The sequence below is a fragment of the Symphalangus syndactylus genome, chromosome 2 (assembly GCF_028878055.3).
Source record: "Symphalangus syndactylus isolate Jambi chromosome 2, NHGRI_mSymSyn1-v2.1_pri, whole genome shotgun sequence".
Lineage (NCBI taxonomy): Eukaryota > Metazoa > Chordata > Mammalia > Primates > Hylobatidae > Symphalangus > Symphalangus syndactylus.
This window is the reverse complement of record NC_072424.2, coordinates 144,464,687-144,483,238: the sequence shown is the minus strand read 5'-3', so window position 1 is coordinate 144,483,238 and position 18,552 is coordinate 144,464,687. Positions and strand designations below refer to the sequence as shown.

Genomic DNA, 18,552 nt, shown 5'->3' with positions numbered 1-18,552 from the left:
CACTCAGGCTGGAGTGCAATGGCGCAGTCTCGGCTCACTGCAACCTCCGCCTCCCGGGTTCAAGCGATTCTCCCACCTCAGCCTCCTGAGTAGCTGGGACTACAGGCGTGTGCTACCACACCCGGCTAATTTTTGTATTTTTAGTAGAGACAGGGTTTCCCTATGTTGGATAGGCTGGTCTCAAACTCCTGACCTCGTGATCCACCCACCTCAGCCTCCCAAAGTGCTGGGATTACAGGCATGAGCCACTGCGCCCAGCTACATCCCTTTTTAAACCATAAACAATACTACTTTATTGGAACACAACCACCAAAAAACATTTTTTGCCTCATTATAAGACATCACTTTCCATAAGCAGCCCTGTTAGGTATGAATTCAAAGACTACTGTTAATTATTTTCATGAATCTTATTTTTCCTTTGAACTTCTAAATTTTTCTTCAATGCAGCTGCTATTTCACTTACTAAAGTGACATCCTCACTGGTTTTTTAGTCCTTTGTCCTCAATGTCCTCTCTAAATGATCACTCTCTAATCAGTTTCAGAATGACATGTTCATGATGTCCTGGATTCCTTTCTTAAAGGTGGCAGTAACCACGGGAAAGAAGCAAATGGGAAGGGATGCAGACATTATAAATACATGGCTGGTTTATGAGAAGCAACAGGCCGGCTCTCTTATGTGCCCTAGGAAGTCCCATGGTATATCAAGCAATACAAAAAGATTCGGAAATACTGGACAATTATGCAAAACGCATACTGCAAATTCTTAGTGAATCTAATTTAGGAAACTTTCTCAAAAGAGGTACACGTGCTCTGAAACACTACACTAATTAAATACAACATTTACTATGTTACGGTTTCCAAAGGACCTTTGCCCATCCTACATGTTCGGGGCTATGCTTTTTAAATTCCTATCACTGTGTGTGGGGAGAGGTGGGAAAGTAACTGGTGCCGGAGCTAGACTCTTCCATGTGTAACCAGTGCTCTTTAGCTCTGCTGCATTTACGATGACATGTCAGGTCATTCTTCTTGAAAATGATCTGCAGAATAATTTTTTATTTAACATTTTATGATACTGTGATATCACCAAATTTTTAAAAATTAACTGAAAGTAAATCCAACTCAAGTCACTGTAAATGTCCAAAAAAGGAGAGATGATTTAAAAATTATATTTCTATAGATAATAAAAATCAGCTAAAAAGTCAACTTCCCAAAAGCATTCCGAACGTATATAGGTATAGGAAGGGCCAGAATACAAAACAACATATAAAATATGACCACATTAGAAGTAACAAAACACAACAAAATATTAACAGGAAATATCTCTGAGTGATAAAATGATAGGTTATTTTAGTGATTTTCCTGGAAAAAAAAATCAACAATAATCATATAGCGCTTAATTAGAGAAAAAATATCCCGAGCATTCAAGCCTACATCTTTGGGCACTTACTCTCACAGTCTTTTAAAGAAGGGGCTCCCGCCAGGGAGCTGAGTCCACTTTTTAAGGGGGGTGCATCCGAGAGCGAGGCCAGGCTTCCTGCTTGCTTCCTAGGTTCATTCCTCCTAACAAGAAACAAGGACCGTTAATCGGTGCTCTTATGTTCTGCCACTAAACACTTTTATTCTGCCACAGAAACAAAAGCAACTTAAAGATATTTTATATGCACAGTGGCTGAAAACCAAAAATATACACTTTAAAGATTCAAAACCATAAAGTATACCAAGGGAGTGCAAACTACAGATCAACCACAATCAGCACAGCCAAGGTTTAAGAAATCAGCTCACCTCTCTTTAGAATTCTGTTTGATATCTTATAAACTAAATTGACCTTTTCACTGTGATTTTTTTCAGAAGCCCTTTTCCATTACCCAGACATGCAGCCAAGGGACAATACAGGAGTTTACTAGCAAATAAGTGTCACCTCTCAGATTAAATATTGTTTACAGAAGTCACAAACAGCCATGCTGATGAACTCCCCTTAAAGTCATGACCACTAACCTCAAGGGGACCCTTAAAACCGCCCAACAACCCTCCGGGTTTCCACAGTCCCTTCTCGCCTTACTTTCTTATAGAAAGATGTCATGCTTTCTCCACTCTCCTCATATCTCCAACCCCCATCCTCCATCCTCAGTCAACTATGAACTCAGGTGACAGCTTGCACAGGTGCCACCATCATATCTACCCCCTGCCTACAATGAGACCCACACGTTCTCCACTTTTCCAGCAAACACAAGCTGGGATTCCATTGCGGTGCAGCCCTCCAGGAGTTCTCTTACTCCCTTACATCACTAATTCTTCCATCTTTAAAGCTGAACAGCTCTCGTCAGCATACATGCTGTTATTTCTCCCGCCTAAACACGTTTTCCAGCCCTAAATCCTGCCCCTCCAGCCACCACCCTGCTCCTCTGCACACTTTTACAACTCATCAGAAAACTATTTGTCATTTACAATACTTTCCTGTCTATCTTGAATGCACTCTAATTCTCTAACCTGCCTCGCACCCCCATTCCAACAAAACTGTGTCAAGGTTATCAATGACCTCCAGATGGCTAAATCCAATGGCATCATACAGCTACTCCTCCCTACCGCCGCCTCCAAAGACGCCACTCTCCTGGTTCCATCTCCTCTGCTGCTTCTAGCTCCCCACTCTGGCCTCAAGGTGCACAGGAGCTGCTTCCTTGGTGATCCTCTGTAGTCTCCCACACTCCACATTATCTACAAACTGATGACTCCTAATTTACATCTCCAGCCCAGACGTCTCCATCAATCCCAAAGCATATACTCAATGGCCTACTTTGGATTTCCACTGCAATCTTCTCTAACTTAGCACAGCGACAGGGGCCTCCAGGCTGTCATGCCACCTGTCTGTGTAATCCACTCTTGCTCTTGCCACTCTTCATCTAATGTGTTTCCAACCTTCTAGTTTTGCAGGCTAAAAACCATGATGCCCCTCTGTGTATTACTTTTCTCTAGCACTTACTGGCAAATCCTTTTCCATCATTAACGGCCTCCTACCTGGAAACTCTAAGTCCAACCTTGCCCAGCAACCTCGGGATCCTTCTGTAATGTAAGCCAGATCAAGATCCTCAGGGCTTCCAGTCTCAAAGGAAAGCCGTCCAGGCCCTCATCTCTTGAGTTCACCTCATCCGATCCCCATCTTGCTCTCTCTGCTACCCCCAACTCGCCTCCCTGCTGTCTGTTTCCTCTCCCCAAAGCTCCATCAACCCACAGCAACTCCCTTACCTCCTCTAGCTCTTTGCTCACTGGGCATCTCCAAGTGAGGCCCCCTCCAATTTGGACAGCTGACATGCACCTGCCCTGACCACATACTCGGGCTCCCATCACTGCTCTGCTCTCGTCACCCAGCACACTGCAGCATAACCCCCATTGCCTGACTCTGTCACCAGAGCATGAGCTTCCTGAGGGCAGGAGTCTTCCCTCTCCTATCATTGCTGCACCCCACCCTGGAACAGCCCTGGCAAGTGGCTGACACTCAATCTACACTTACTTGTTGGAATAAATCATGTCTAGGTTTTTCTAAAACCTGGGACTGTTTTACAACATGAAAGGCATTAACAACACATAGTCAGATTTATGGATCTAATAATTATAAACCATCCCATAGTTCATTATTTTTTAACTATAAATTGAAAACATTTATCTTATTTTTAAACCCCTAGTCTCATAGCTCAAAAACCATTTACTCACAAACCATAAGTTTTCTCTGGCTTAGGAATGGGGTCATCAAAGAAAGAATCTCCTTCCATATCATCTTCATCTGGACAAGGGCCGGCTTTGTCTTTGCCATCTAAAGTTCTGTTGCTTAGAAAAGATCCAATTTTTGTTTCATGGGACAGTAAATGAAGGCTGCTTTTGCTCTTGGGTTCTGACAAGGAGACACTTGTATCACTCTGATTGGCCTCATCATTTGCCTTCTAGAAAGACAGGGAAAGAGAAAAGGCCTCCTTGGTGAGATAAAACTTTAAGATATTTTAAATAATAAAAGAAGTCTCATGAGCATAAGCAAACCTGTGTTTGTGTGTGTGCAACCTGTGTGTGTGTGTGTGTGTGTGTGTTGGGGGCAGCTCTCAGCGGCGTGAACTGCAGAGCAATGCCATGATTCATCACTCCATCCCCAGGATTCCTAACATGGCAAACTTTCAAAGGGGGAAAAAATATTAGAGAAATATATTAATACCATTCCTTTCCTCTTTCCCTAAATGGAAATACCTTTAGTATACCTATCCCATTTATAAACACTTTCCCATTGAGAAACAATTTCCCATCTCCTCTTCCATATGTCATTGCTTCATAAATTATCTTAATACATTTTCAACTTGAAAACAGGAGAGACCATTACTATTAAAGGAGAAAAGAAAGATTACTTCATATGAATGAACCAAGCATTAAAGTAGTCATCAGTAAAAATAGCAATTTTCCATCCAGTGCTAAACACAACAGGCATCAAGGTGAAAAGATGCTGCTTTCAACCACTCGTGTTTCTAACATAAACATTTGCTAATCAAAATAATTATCTCAATTCTGACTTCCAGGGTAACTTCCTAACCTATACCTCATTTTGATGTCCATGGACGTGTGTGTGTGTGTGTATTTCTCTATGTATATTAACATCAGTGTTATAAAAAAATTCTGAATCATCCTTATCCATGCCCTTGGATATAGAGTGATGTTACCACTTTTCTTTTTTGTTTTCAGGGAGTCCTAACCTTCACAGCCAACTTTCACTCCATTCTTGGTCAGATTTCTTTCTGCCCTTAGACGGCTCTATGTTAATAATAATAATGAAAACAAAAAATAATGCTAGTAATAATAAAAGCAGCTAACATTTGTGGAGAACATTCAAATGCTTCACTTTATCTCATTTAATCTTCAAAATGGCCCTATGATCTGGAGATAGCTTTATCTCTGTGGATATAAATAAGGAAACACAGAGACAGACATTTATGTCACTTGTCAAAGTCTCCAGGTAGTTAAGAAGGTCAATATCAAAGTCAAAGCCTGATTCCAGAGGTTAACTCAATATTTATGCTATAAAGCTAAATTATAATTAATTTGTAGGCTTTATGGGTTAAAAATGGCAATTTCCCAAAATTCAGCCTTGCGTACTAAAGAGAGCAGTATTGTGTAAAATACCTGTGAAGTACTAGAAAAAGCACTCACCTGAAACAAGGACTCTGGAAGGTAGTCCAAAATTATTAACTCAATTTTTTTTCTTTTTCTTTTTTTTTTTTTTTTTAAGAAACAGGGTCTCACTATGTCACCCAGGCTGGTCTTAAAACTCCTGGGCTCAAGCAATCCTCCTGCCTCAGTCTCCCAAGTAGCTGGGTTTATGGGATTACAGGCATAAACTACACCCAGTCGTATAATCTTTTTTTTTTTGAGACAGAGTCTCGCTCTGTCACCCAGGCTGGAGTGCAGTGGGGCGATCTGGGCTAACTGCAACCTCCACCTTCCAGATTCAAGCGATTCTCCTGCCTCAGCCTCCTGAGTAGCTGGGATTTCAGGCACGTGCCACCATGCTTGGCTAATTTTTGTATTTTTAGTAGAAACAGGGTTTCGACATGCTGGCCAGGCTGGTCTCGAACTCCTGACCTCAAGTGATCCACCTGCCTCGGCCTCCCAAAGTGCTTGGATTACAGGCGTGAGTCGTGAGCCACTGTGCACGGCCCGTATAATCTTAAGTAAATTGATTTCCTAGGCATGAGTTTCCTCAAGAATTGAACTAGATTCGTATTTTTCAGATCAAATTATATCTAGGAAAGGATGCATGGCTGAGAAAGAATTAAAGAGTAGTAACTACTGAAGCATGTTGACGAAAATCTGGGTTAGACATTACTGAACAAGATGCTCTTGAAGGATGGTTTCACTTTTCATATGGGTACAGACAGAATGCATTATGCATGTCTTGTGATATACGTTTACACCTTTACACCAGGTAGAGGTCTTGACTAGTTGACAGTAGGCAAGATATATGCTGTGCAAATCTTACTGCCTTCTAGAGAGCTATACATTCCATGTTATTAATATAAATTACTGATTATAAAGAGATGACTGAAAAAATAAATACCAACTTATAATTTTAGACAACATATCTTCAAAGAGACAGAAACTTTCAAAAATTTCCTAACAACTTTCTTGACATTTTCCTGGTATTATCAAATATAGAAAAGTATTATGTAGTTCACACCAGTTGTAATTTCTGATTTTTACATTGTTTTAATAATGGATTTATATCTTTTTAAAAGAATATGCATTTGGAAATAAATACCCTGATGTGATATTTAAACATATGTACAATGACAGAGCCTGTGGCCATGAGAGATTCTCTCCTTCTAAACACTCATGAGAAAGTGCCAAAGAATAACTGGCATTAAAGAAACTGAAAAATGTAAATGTAAAGCAACATTATGATAAACAATAATTATTCTAATTTCCCCAAGAATTCAGACTGCCAACATAACTTAAATCCACATAATGAACTATCTAATATCAAAGCTGAGCAACTAATAGGTATCCATGATTATTTTTTGACAGGTTTGACCAATATTCCTATAGACAGAAAGACCAGTTTTAGGAAGACAAGTTTTGCGGAGAAGGGCATTATTATATTACACAACACATACTTGTAAACATAACAGAATTATTTTAAAAATATAGTTCTCTTAATCCAGGGAGTAAAAATACATTCTGAAACAATCTGCTTTGGAACTGCTCTCAAAATCAAGTTCTAAACCACACAGTAACATGTTACTACTTTATAACTATGGCTCATTTTTGCCAAAAGACCATTACCAACTCGGTTATTAATGAATTCACTAAACTTAATTCCAAATAAACTTCACTATTAAAAACATCTACATGAAGAGGAGAAAGATTTGTCATCAACACATTTTGCAGATTAAAACCAAAGTACTGAAAACGTTGAAAGCAGTTTCAATGGTTCCTCCATGTATATGGCAGATGAATGCGTGTACACAGATGCTCAACCCACAACAGCGCTTCACCTGATAAACCGTCAAGTGAAAATCTCACGAAGTTGAAAATGGGCACTTCATAGACATGAAGTGCAAAAACACAATATCCAAAAAATGCTGGCTATTCAGTCCCCTGGCATCAGAGTGCCTCGCGACCACGTGGGTGACTGGAAGCCATGGCTCAAGGTCACTGCCTGACCCCGAGAATCATACCACCGATTACTGTCCTGGGAAAAGATCAAAACTCAACGTATGGTATCTACTTAACGTATATCACTTTTGTACCATCATAAAGTCGAAAAAGCATAAATCAAACTGTTGTAACATTGGGGACCATCTGTATACGTATGTATACCCTGGAATCTGCTTTAAAAACCCTTATCATGAGTTAAGACGAACTTATGTTACGTATATAAACTTCAGTTACTTGGGTTTTGTATCACCTGGATTTGGCTAAGTTGAAGATTCAAAATGAAGCTAAATAACTAAGGTTAAGTATTGTTTAAAAACTAACAAATAAGATTTAAAAAATATAAGGCCAGGCACGGTGGCTCACACCTGTAATCCCAGCACTTTGGCAGGCCAAGGCGGGCATGAGATCAAGAGATCGAGACCATCCTGGCCAACATAGTGAAACCCCGTCTCTACTAAAAATACAAAAAAAAAAAAAAAAAAGTTAGCTGGGCGTGGTGTCACGCACCTGTAGTCCCAGCTACTCAGGAGGCTGAGGCAGGAGAATCACTTGAACCCAGGAGGTGGAGGCTGCAGTGAGCCGAGATCACGCCACTGCACTCCAGCCTAGTGACACAGAGAGACTCCGTCTCAAAAAATAAATAAAAAGTATGTACACTGGCCGGGCCCAGTGGCTCATGCCTATAATCCCAGCACTTTGGGAGGCCAAGGCAGGCGGATCATGAGGTCAGGAGATCCGAAACCATCCTGGCCAACATAGTGAAACCCCGTCTCTACTAAAAATACAAAAATTAGCTGGGCATGGTGGCACGTGCCTGTAATCCCAGCTACTCAGGAGGCTGAGGCAGGAGAATCGCTTGAACCAGGAAGTTGGAGGTTGCAGTGAGCTGTAATCGCGCCACTGCACTCTAGCCTGGCGACACAGCGAGAATCCGTCTCAAAAAAAAAAAAAAATACACACATACATATCATGGCAATGCCTTAGAATTCATTCTCTGGACAAGCACAGAAGTTATGGGTCAAACTGTATCCCACAAATGAAATATGTTGAAACCCCTAACTCCCAGTACTTCAGAGTGTGACCTTATTTGGAAACAGTGTCCACTGCAGATGTATTTAGTTAAGATGAGCCCATTCAGGAGTAGGGTGGGCCTGGGTCCTAACCCAATGACTGGTATCCTTGCTGGGGAGAACAGACACAGAGAAACACAGGGAGAAGTCCATGTGAAGATGGAGACAAAGACTGGAGTAATCCATCTACAAGGCAAACATCATCTGGGTCTAGCAGCCACCAGAAGCTACAACAGGAGCCACAGCCCTCCGGGAACCTTGATTTCACATTTTTAAGCCTCTAGAACTGTGACACAATACATGTGTTGCTTTAAGCCACCCAATATTGGTATTTATATTACATCAGCCCTAGGAAACAAATCGAGTCATTTATAACAAAAAACTAAAACAAGTTTTGTCTTTTCATAAAAGTGAGGGACCTATTGCACAGCACTGTAACGGTCATTAAGTTCTCTTGGCTGGAGCTCAAGACTAATAATAAGCTCTATGGGAAATTATAGTGCAGCCATAAGAAAGCTTTAGTATGTATTTAAATTATCCAATAGTACACTCATATAATAAAGAAGCCAATCATTTCTAGATTAACAAAAAGTCAGCACTAGAGAAGTTTCACAGTGAAAAACCTTAATTTTTCAGTAGTCAAAAACTGAATTGTATCACTAGACTGTCTTAAGAACCTGAAAAAAAAAAAAAAAGAATTTTTTCCAAACTGTTCACGTAGGAGAAACATCAGTCAAAGAAATACTATTGTTTTGCAGAAGTATTCAAAAAATTCATGCAATATATTTGTCCCTCAGTACCCAGGACCCCTGCAGACACCAAAGTCCGAGGATGCTCAAGTCCCTCATATACAATGCTGTAGTATTTGCACATAGCCTACACACATCCTCCCATACGCTTTAAATCATCTCTAGATTACTTGTAATACCTAATAAACGTAATGCTATGTAGACAGTTGTATACCATTATTTTAAAATTTGTATCATTATTGGCCAGGTGCGGTGGCTCACACTTGTAATCCCAGCACTTTGGGAGGCCAAGGCAGGCAGATCATGAGGTCAGGAGATAGAGACCATCCTGGCTAACACGGTGAAACCCCGTCTCTACTAAAATACAAAAAATTAGCCGGGCGTGGTGGCGGGTGCCTGTGGTCCCAGCTACTCAGGAGGCTGAGGCAGGAGAATGGTGTGAACCCGGGAGGCAGAGCTTGCAGTGAGCCGAGATCGTGCCACTGCACTCCAGCCTGGGCAACAGAGAGACTCCATCTCAAAAAAAAAAATAAATAAATAAACAATAAAAAATAAATAAAATTTGTATTATTATTTTTTATAACCATTTTCCATTTACATACGGTTGAATCTGCAGGTGTGAAAGCAATGCATATGAAACCTGCAGATATGAGGCTGACTGTATTTAACTCTCTTCCCCACCCATGCCTCTGCCCCCAACCTCCCTCCCTGCCAATGACAGTTTCTGATCCATGACTTATTAATGAATTATTTAGAGAAGTAATTTTACTACAGTTCTAACAGACATGTATTTTGAAAGTTTAATTTGCTCACCTAGAAAAGTAAATACTGTAAAATTCCAGGACCACAAAACAAACCTTTCTAAAAACTCAACTGCTTCTAGAGAAACTCTTCCCTTCCATCTATAAACAATCTGTAATTCCTACAGATCACAATAGAACCATGATTTTCTAGCTTTAGGAGTAAGACTTAAACAGGACCCTATAAATAGCTTTTCTACTTTCTATATCCTCAGCCCTCTCACCCTACCCAACCAGCAGCTCACGGAGTTCAGTTAACAAGTGGTGCCAAGATGTCAAGTCTAGAATCTCGAATGGTTAGGATTACAGAGCTGACCAGGCAGAAACGGAAGGGCTAAGTGTAGGAACATTCATGCATCCATGTATCCATTCATTTAGGATGATATGAGAGTGTGACAGGGAATGAGAATGCCTGGTTTGGAAAATCCTGAGGTGACTGCCAAAGATACAAAAACATACGCCCAAAACCTACATGTACTGTGAAAAAGCATCTCAATACATGTTAGTTTTAAAACACCTTAAAACTGGGCCAGGCACGGTGGCTCATGCCTGTAATCCCAGCACTTCGGGAGGCCGAGGCACGAGGATCACTTGAGCCCCACAGTTGAGAATCAGAATGGGCAACCACAGTGAGACTGCTGCCTCTACATAAAAACATTTTTTAAAAAATTAGCCAGGTGTGCTGGCATGCACCTGTTGTCCTAGCTACTCAAGAGGCTGAAGTGGGCACTTGACCCCAGGAGGACAAGCCTGTGGTGAGCCATGATCGCACCACTGCACTCCAGCCTAGGCGACAGAGTGAGACCTTGTCTCTAAAAAGAAAAAGACACCTGAAGACTATTTGTAAGAAGAAAGCATGATCTTTCATATTACATTTAATATAATGATAAAGAGCAACTAATTCTAAATATTAAAAACACAAAAATATAGATCTTACTCAACATTTCCAACTAAATGGTAAAAACCTAAGCTAGTAGGGCCTATCAAAAGTCTGTTACCATTTTCTGATACTTTTTTTTCAAACAATTAGGATGTTTGGTACAACGAAATAGAATACAATGAGATACAATGAGATAAATTATCACAGATGATACTTTGGAAGTCAGCAAGTGTTAATATATATTTCAAAATTATTAATTCATTTTTAAAATGCCCTATTTCATATTTATACTCCTTATATACCAAATCTTTTATCTTTAATCTTTATTTTTATCTTTATTGTCTCTCAGCAACGACAAAAATAAGAACTTCAGTTTTGCCCAAGTTACATCAGTTCAAAAACCCTACAAATCAATTCTAATTATACATATGAATTTTTTTTAAGTTTATTTATAATACGAATATAGCTTCCCTGAAGAAAGTGCCAAGGGTCTCTGAATGAGCCACTAGTACTTGTAGCCTCCTGCATTCGAAAGCAACCGGACACACACGACACTCCTGATCAGTGCTCCAGAGCTCCAGGAGCAGCGGTACCCTGGGCCCTCCTGCATCACATGCCCAGTTCACGTCTGTAGGACAGGCAGGGCTCCCATGATGGCTTTGCACACCTTGGGAGATGCCACTCACCTACCATGCGGACGGCTCCATCTGGAGTCTTGCTGTGTACAACCTCAACCACCACACGCAACATAGCATCTGGATGATGAAGATGTTGAGAATGTTAAGGCTGCCGGGAACTCACTGCATGCACAAGGCAAAGCAGAAAGGCAGGGGAACAAAGAGCTAAGGGCTTACCCATGTAAGTAAGGCTGGCAATAGGCCACATGGGGTACAATACAGACTTCTCACAAGGCAGTTCAGAAACAAAATCAGAAATGTACAGGGAAAAATGTTTCCAAGTGACTGAGGAAGCATCCTGGCCTCAGGAACACAACAACGAAATAGAAGAGACCCAAATTACGGACTAAATCCTGGGATATGGGCCCACCTAGGTTCTTCAATCCTCTCTCAAGTCAGGACACACACTACACTCTGCCCAAAGTGCAGTGAAAGCTAAAGTCTGGGCCCATCACAGTTATATCACATCACACAAAGTGAAAACCACATCTCTTAGGATGCCTTGGCTCTATGAATAAACTTCTTGAAAATGTTTAAGTTGTTTGAAACCCACAACAGCAATAAGATTATAAAAGCTTAATACTATAAAATATGCTTTTAAATTTTAGGAAAGTCCAAGAAACTGATTTTTAAAATCTATTAAGAAGTTTTATATATTAAGGTATGTCTCATCTCTCCAATTAAACTATAAACTCAAGTGAGAACTGTGTTAAATGTGTTGCCCAAATCATTATCACACAATAACTTTCACTATGTAAATGTTAAAAAACTTACTAAACCATTATTTTAAAGCATCTTCTTGTTTAATAATGCATAAAGAACAGTGTGAACAGAAAGAGAATACAGCAATAGGAATTTACCTTTGAAACTACTAGAACTAAAGCCATCTAACACAACGGTGGAATTTTTTAAAAGTTTTAAGTTTGAAGATTTTCAACCTAGTGAAAAAATCTATACATAACCAAAGTTCAACATAGGACTAATGAATCTCACAGAACTGAAAATTAAATATTTTGTCTTATCCTAAGTAGATGTAAAAACTGTACTGATAATGTTTCTAAAACTTCTAATATTCAAATTTTTATAAGCAGCTAATCTACTGGATTAGTCAATTTTTGTGATCTTTAGGGGAGGATGAAAAAGCAGCCAAGGCCTTGGTAGTATGCAGCATTGGCCCCCAGCAGTCTACTGTGAGCAGATGCAGCATTGGCCCCCAGCAGTCTACTGTGAGCAGGGGCCCTGAATAAAGGGTCACAAATGTGCAACTGTCTGAAAAATGACAGAACACAAAAATGTCTTGGAGGAAATACGTTTAATTTTTAATTTATCAATAGGTAAGTATTCAAAAAAGTTTGATGTTCTATTTTCCTTAAATAAAAATTACAATGTTAATAATAAGTATATAATCATCCATTCAAAAGAAAAATACGTATTTTCAACTCTAATTGCCAACAAAACAGGAATTTTCAAAGTAAAACTGACAGCATGGTTTTAAGATTCAACAGTATGATTTTCACCTGGATAAAAACTGACAAGTGAAATTTACTTTTTATTTCATGCCATCATTACTTTTTTGTTTTTTTAGACAGAGTCTCACTCTGTCACCCATGCTGGAGTGCAATGGCACAATTTCAGCTCACTGCAACCTCCGCTTCCCGGGTTAAAGCGATTCTCCTGCCTCAGCCTCCCAAGTAGCTGGGATTATAGGCATGCGCCACCACGGCCGGCTAATTTTTGTATTTTAGTAGAGGCGGGGTTTCACTACATTGGCCAGGATGGTCTCGAACTCCTGACCTCAAGTGATCCACCCGCCTTGGCCTCCCAAAGTGCTGGGATTACAGGCGCGAGCCACCTAGCCCAGCCTCAAGTGACATTTCATAAGAAAACTGAGAACCCAACCTGACAGAAGCCCAGCGCTCCAGGAAGCCCCAGAGTCGAGACCTGATGCCCACAGGCTGCTTTTCTCCTCTGCCCTCATGCATGTTACCTTGTCACCAGCCTTCTGCCCGCTTGTCTTCTTCTTACCTTGTCCTTTATACCTTGGTATCTGAGCATGAGAATAAAATGAGATTTTACCACAAAATAGAAATCTTTAAAAATAAACTAACTCATTACCAAACAAAGATGCCTACTGAAAAATGTCTCAGAAGTGGAACATCTAGATAATATGCTCTGTGAGGCCTGCTTTTTTTGGTCCTTTCTTAACTCCATTCCTAAAGTGATCTACCTCATGTTTACTGTTTCCAGTAGTTACTAGGTCAAACACAGATACCTTAGCCTTCACCTGCTCAGCTTATACTGGGTAGAGAATCACCTCCTTCACGCTACATTTTAGCAGCATTCTAAATAAGCCTCACTTGAGTTCCTAGGCAACTTCTCTGAAGACTTGTCCTGACCTCATCTGACCTTTCTCAGGAGCACACAAAGCTGGTTCCTAAAGGCTGGGTGGACGCTACTCTTGGAGAGCTTCTAGCATTCTCCGTGGGCCCTCAAGGCTGACTGGGTGCCAGCAGGAGGTAGCTAGCAAGAAGAAGGTCGGGAAAGTACTAGATCCCAAATCCAGGTCCTTTAGTACTAGAGAAATTGCATTTTAAGTGCCAAAAAAAGGGTTTATCTTAGAACAGATGCAACCCTACACAAGGACTACCTAGGGTATTTCTGAAGTGGGTTTATGAGGCCAACTGAGAAATGGGGACTAAACTAGAATAACAGGATGGCGGCAGAGACAGCTATTAGGACAAACACTGCTCTCTAAGGCAGCCTCAGGACAGTCCCCCCTTCTCTGGAAAAACAGCATCATTTCCTGACTGACTTAAAACACTGAGATTCTCATTACAATTCTTAGATCTTAAAATGTATGTACAGAGAATAAGAGTACGTAAAATAGACTTTAATATTTTACCCTGAAGACATACATTATATATAGAAGGTCAGGATTGCTAATTTGCTTTAAAAACAGTAATAATTTGCTAAAAAGAGCTTCCAAATAGTCAAACGCTATAGGTACTGATAGGTATTTTGGAATATTCATTAATTTTAATTTTTCTAAAGCCAGGTATTTTCATGAAAAGTAAAGCTTACTTACATAGGCTGTTTTATTTGCAATTAATTTAAAGAAATTTTAAAAATTTACTCATGACCTTATTCTATCACTGGGGTTATAGCCTCCTATGAGTATTTAGGAAAAAAAATTTTTAAAAAAAGGCCTTCCCTACACCAACTAGAAAGCTCAGAAGGAGCAACTATAAACAATATAATAGTTGTTTCCTTGGTTAGAAATAAAGTATAAAATTCCTTTAGTTTTCCAAACTTAAACAATAAAAAGGAGCAACAACATCAAAGAACAAGCAAAAAATAACAGCAATCGTTCAGCAATGTTCTGTGCCTAGACATTTAAAAAAGAAAGGCATCTTGTAGTATAATCACTACGTTCTGGAAGTTCATCTATTTAAAAAGATGCAACTGTATCTGAGAGTCGATCCACCACCACAAACCCACATGGGACCTCATCTTTTGGAATGGACTCCACAGCATCACTCTATTCCTATGGGATGAAAATCAAAGGGACAGTCAAAGAATACAAACCTGACCTGTCATGGACTGCAGGTTTGTGCAGTCCACAAACCCCCAGCTCCTATGCTGAAATCCTATCCCTCAATGTGATGGTATCAGAAGCTGGAGCCTTTGGGGGGTGAGCAGATCATGAGGGTGAAGCCTTTGTGACCAGGATTAGGGCCCTGACCCCAGAGAGCTCTCTCATCCTCTTTCCACCACGTGAGGACCCAATGAGAAGGCAGCTCTTTGCAACCTAGAAGAGGGACCTCACCAGACCTAACCACAGTGATGCCATGATCTTGGACTTCCAGCCACCAGAACTGTGAGGAAAAATGTGTTGTTTGTAAGTTGCCCAATCTATGGTACTTGGCAGCCTGAACAGACTAAGACAGACCCAAACCTATCCTTTGATAAGACCGCCTGGGACTACCAATTCATGCTATACTCTTGAGAAAACAAATTTCCTGACAATCATCTTTCTGTCCATTCCTACATATCCCGGATCTTAAGCTCAAAGTGTACAGCTCATTTTTTTTTCCCATTATGCTTAAGCTCTGAAATCAAGTCTTACCTTTAACAACTCATAAACACACAAACAGATGCACGCATGCATACACACACAAATGTAACCAAAGTACATATATTTTCTTAGAAATTCTATCAAAACAGCCCATGTATATTAAAAACTATCATGATTTACAATTCTGAATCTCATCACTCATCTAGAAGTCTAAAATATTCATTCACTATTATATCCTGTAATACATATTCCTAGCTTAATATTCTCAAGCTAGGAATTTATAAATGAAAAGTAAGTAAATCTCCTTAATAGGAGAAAATGTCCAAAGTACCAAATAAATCCAAATATTCTATGTTTGTGTTACTTACCAGCACATTCCTTTCTATGATACAAATGTCAAACAACTACCAACAAACCAAAATTTTTTTTTTAATGTATACTTAATGGAAAAAAAGCACCTTCAAGAAACTAAAGAGCCCATGTGTTTATATAAAACAATACAATTTGTAACAGGAAAGACCAGAGAGAGAAAAGCAGAGTCCTCTGGAGTTAAGTCCAGACGTGACTTCCGTGTTCTGCAGCTAACTCACCTTACTTGGTGTTGTCTGTGCACTTGTTTTTCCCTCTGGTGACTTTGGTGGAGAATGTACATCAGATAGATCTAGTGCACCCTAAAATATTTTAGTTTAAAATTAAAACACATTTAAAAATAAAACACAAATATACCAATTACACTCCAGTCGAATTTTAGCATTTAAAAACACTATACAATGTTGGTTATTTTATTTCTTCCTTATTAAAGTAACCATCCTTTTTAGATTTCCCTCTAATTCTACCCCCTCAAAAACCTTCTACACATCCCTAGATTCTAATTACCTGCAAAATATTTCATTCATTCACTTTGAACAGGATACTGTCTCCACTGAAATCTGTCCCAGGTCTACCGTTCCAGCACTTACTTCCTCACTTCCCTTCTCCCTACTCTCCAGACAAATAATATCCTGTAATTCTCTAAGATCTACTTTTTGCCCTCTTTGAATTTGTTTCCCTACTTCATTTTATCTCAAGAAAAAATACCAAATAACGACTTTCATTAAAAATACTTTACCCCTTCAAATAGTGGTTCACTCTTCCAGTTTTCTACTTCCACACATTTTTTTTCCAAAATGGAAAGCACCTGCTCTAGCCCAACTTCCACAAGAGTCATCTGTGTCTGCTGCCCAGTGCCCTGTCACCACAGGGTTCTGAGCACTGTGGTTAATGCAAAGGAGGTTTTTAAAATGTTTCTTAAATAAAAATCACTTCCTACAATTCATCCACTACCAGCACAAGCTCTATGATACCGTGCATAGTAAATACTGGCTGTTTTGTTACAAAAATCCTTTTATGACTGACTGTAACTTTTTAAATACGAAAATGTGCTGCTCTTCATAACTTCAGTTCTCCCTCTTCAGTCCCACTATTTCTGGTGGTGATATTATCTTCTAGGCTAAAATCCTTAAACTGGCCTTGGAGAGCTTTTCTTTTCTCTTATTGCCTTCTATGACCTTGCCCCATGCCAAAATATTAGTTGACCAAGTCTTGTTGATTCTCGAAAGGTCATCTTTATCTATTCATTTCTTTCTCTCTTTTATTTACCTTTCTTTTTTTTGAAACAGGGTCTCACTCTGTCAACTAGGCTGGAGTGCAGTGATGTGATCTCGGCTCACTGCAACCTCCGCCTCCCAGGTTCAAGCAATTCGCCTGCCTCGCCCTCCTGAGTAGCTGGGACTATAGATGCACACCACCATGCCCAGCTAATTTTTGTATTTTTAGTAGAGACAGGGTTTCACTATGTTGGCCAGGCTGGTCTCAAATGATCCGCCCGCCTCAGCCTCCCAAAGTGGGATTACAGGTGTGAGCCACCGCACCTGGCCAATTTTTTGTATTTTAGTAGAGATGGAGTTCCACCATGATGGCCAGGCTGGTCTCGAACTCCTGACCTCAGGTGATCCACCCGCCTTGGCCTCCCAAAGCGCTGGGATTACAATCATGAGCCACCGCGCCCAACATTAATTTTTACATTTTTAATAGAGACGGGGTTTCACTAGGTTGGCCAGGCTGGTCTCAAACTCCTGGCCTCAAGTGATCTGCCTGCCTCGGCCTCCCAAAGTGCTGGAATTACAGGTGTGAGCCACCATGCCTAGCCTGTATGTCCACTTATTTCTATTCTTACTGCTACCATTCTTGTCTAGATTTGCCTTCTTATGTGTTTCACTTCCTTCTAGTCTGCTAACTTCTCCATATTTTACCAATCTAACCTCCACGAATCTTCTAAATGGGTATTCCTCGTCGAATTTTCAAAGGCTTCCATTGACTGTGAACAGTATGTTAAAAATCACTATGCCAGCTGGGCGCGGTGGCTCACGCCTGTAATCCCAGCAATTTGGGAGGCCAAGGCGGGCAGATCACGAGGTCAGAGATTGAGACCATCCTGGCTAACATGGTGAAACCCTGTCTCTACTAAAAATACAAAAAAAAAAAAAAAATTAGCCAGGTATGGTGGTGGCCACCTGTAGTCCCAGCTACTCGGGAGGCTGAGGCAGGAGAATGTCGTGAACCTGGGAGGCGGAGCTTGCAGCAGTGAGCCGAGATTGCGCCACTGCACTCCAGCCTGGGCAACAGAGCGAGACTCCGTCTCAAAAAAAATCATAATGCCTTAGACTGTGTAAGAGATATGAAGATAAAGCCCTTGTCCTCAATACATTTCCATGTGTAACCAGTGCAGATCACTACTACAACTTGACAGAAGGAGGCACTAAGTTACATGCAGTTTCCAGTAAGGAGAGAGGAAGAACAAGAGTTGCAGCTGAGGAGAAAACCTGACTGACAAAATTCCACAGCTGGGGAAGGGGAAAGAGTATAATTCCAAGTGGAGAATAGAATAAAAAAATAAGGCGAAAAAACACAAGCCACTTTCAAGTAGTAAGTCCAAAGTTCAATCTGGCTTAAGTACAAGGCTCCACATTAAAAAAAAAAAAAAAAAAAAAGGCATAAGGCTAGAAAGACAGGTAAAGGCCACATCACACAGAACATTTCATACGAGCTGAAGAATCTGGGACTTCTGAGTCGGCAGT

General features: G+C 40.3%; 1 protein-coding gene across 20 annotated transcripts in view; it reads right to left on the bottom strand.

Annotated features, from left to right (window-relative positions):
* Positions 1 to 18,552, bottom strand: part of CEP43 (centrosomal protein 43) — a 96,565-nt gene that overhangs the window by 68,871 nt on the left and 9,142 nt on the right. For 7 of the 20 annotated variants that reach the window (XM_055269540.2, XM_055269533.2, XM_063623694.1 and 4 more), the window contains exons 6-9: positions 16,027 to 16,107; positions 13,349 to 13,408; positions 3,706 to 3,932; positions 1,448 to 1,560 (exon numbers count right to left, since the gene is read on the bottom strand). In XM_055269540.2, the coding sequence (XP_055125515.1) occupies positions 1,448 to 1,560; positions 3,706 to 3,932; positions 13,349 to 13,408; positions 16,027 to 16,107 (481 nt within the window). The remainder of the gene's footprint in view (positions 1 to 1,447; positions 1,561 to 3,705; positions 3,933 to 13,348; positions 13,409 to 16,026; positions 16,108 to 18,552) is intronic. The other 13 variants (XM_055269545.2, XM_063623688.1, XM_063623701.1 and 10 more) reach the window with 4 other exon arrangements.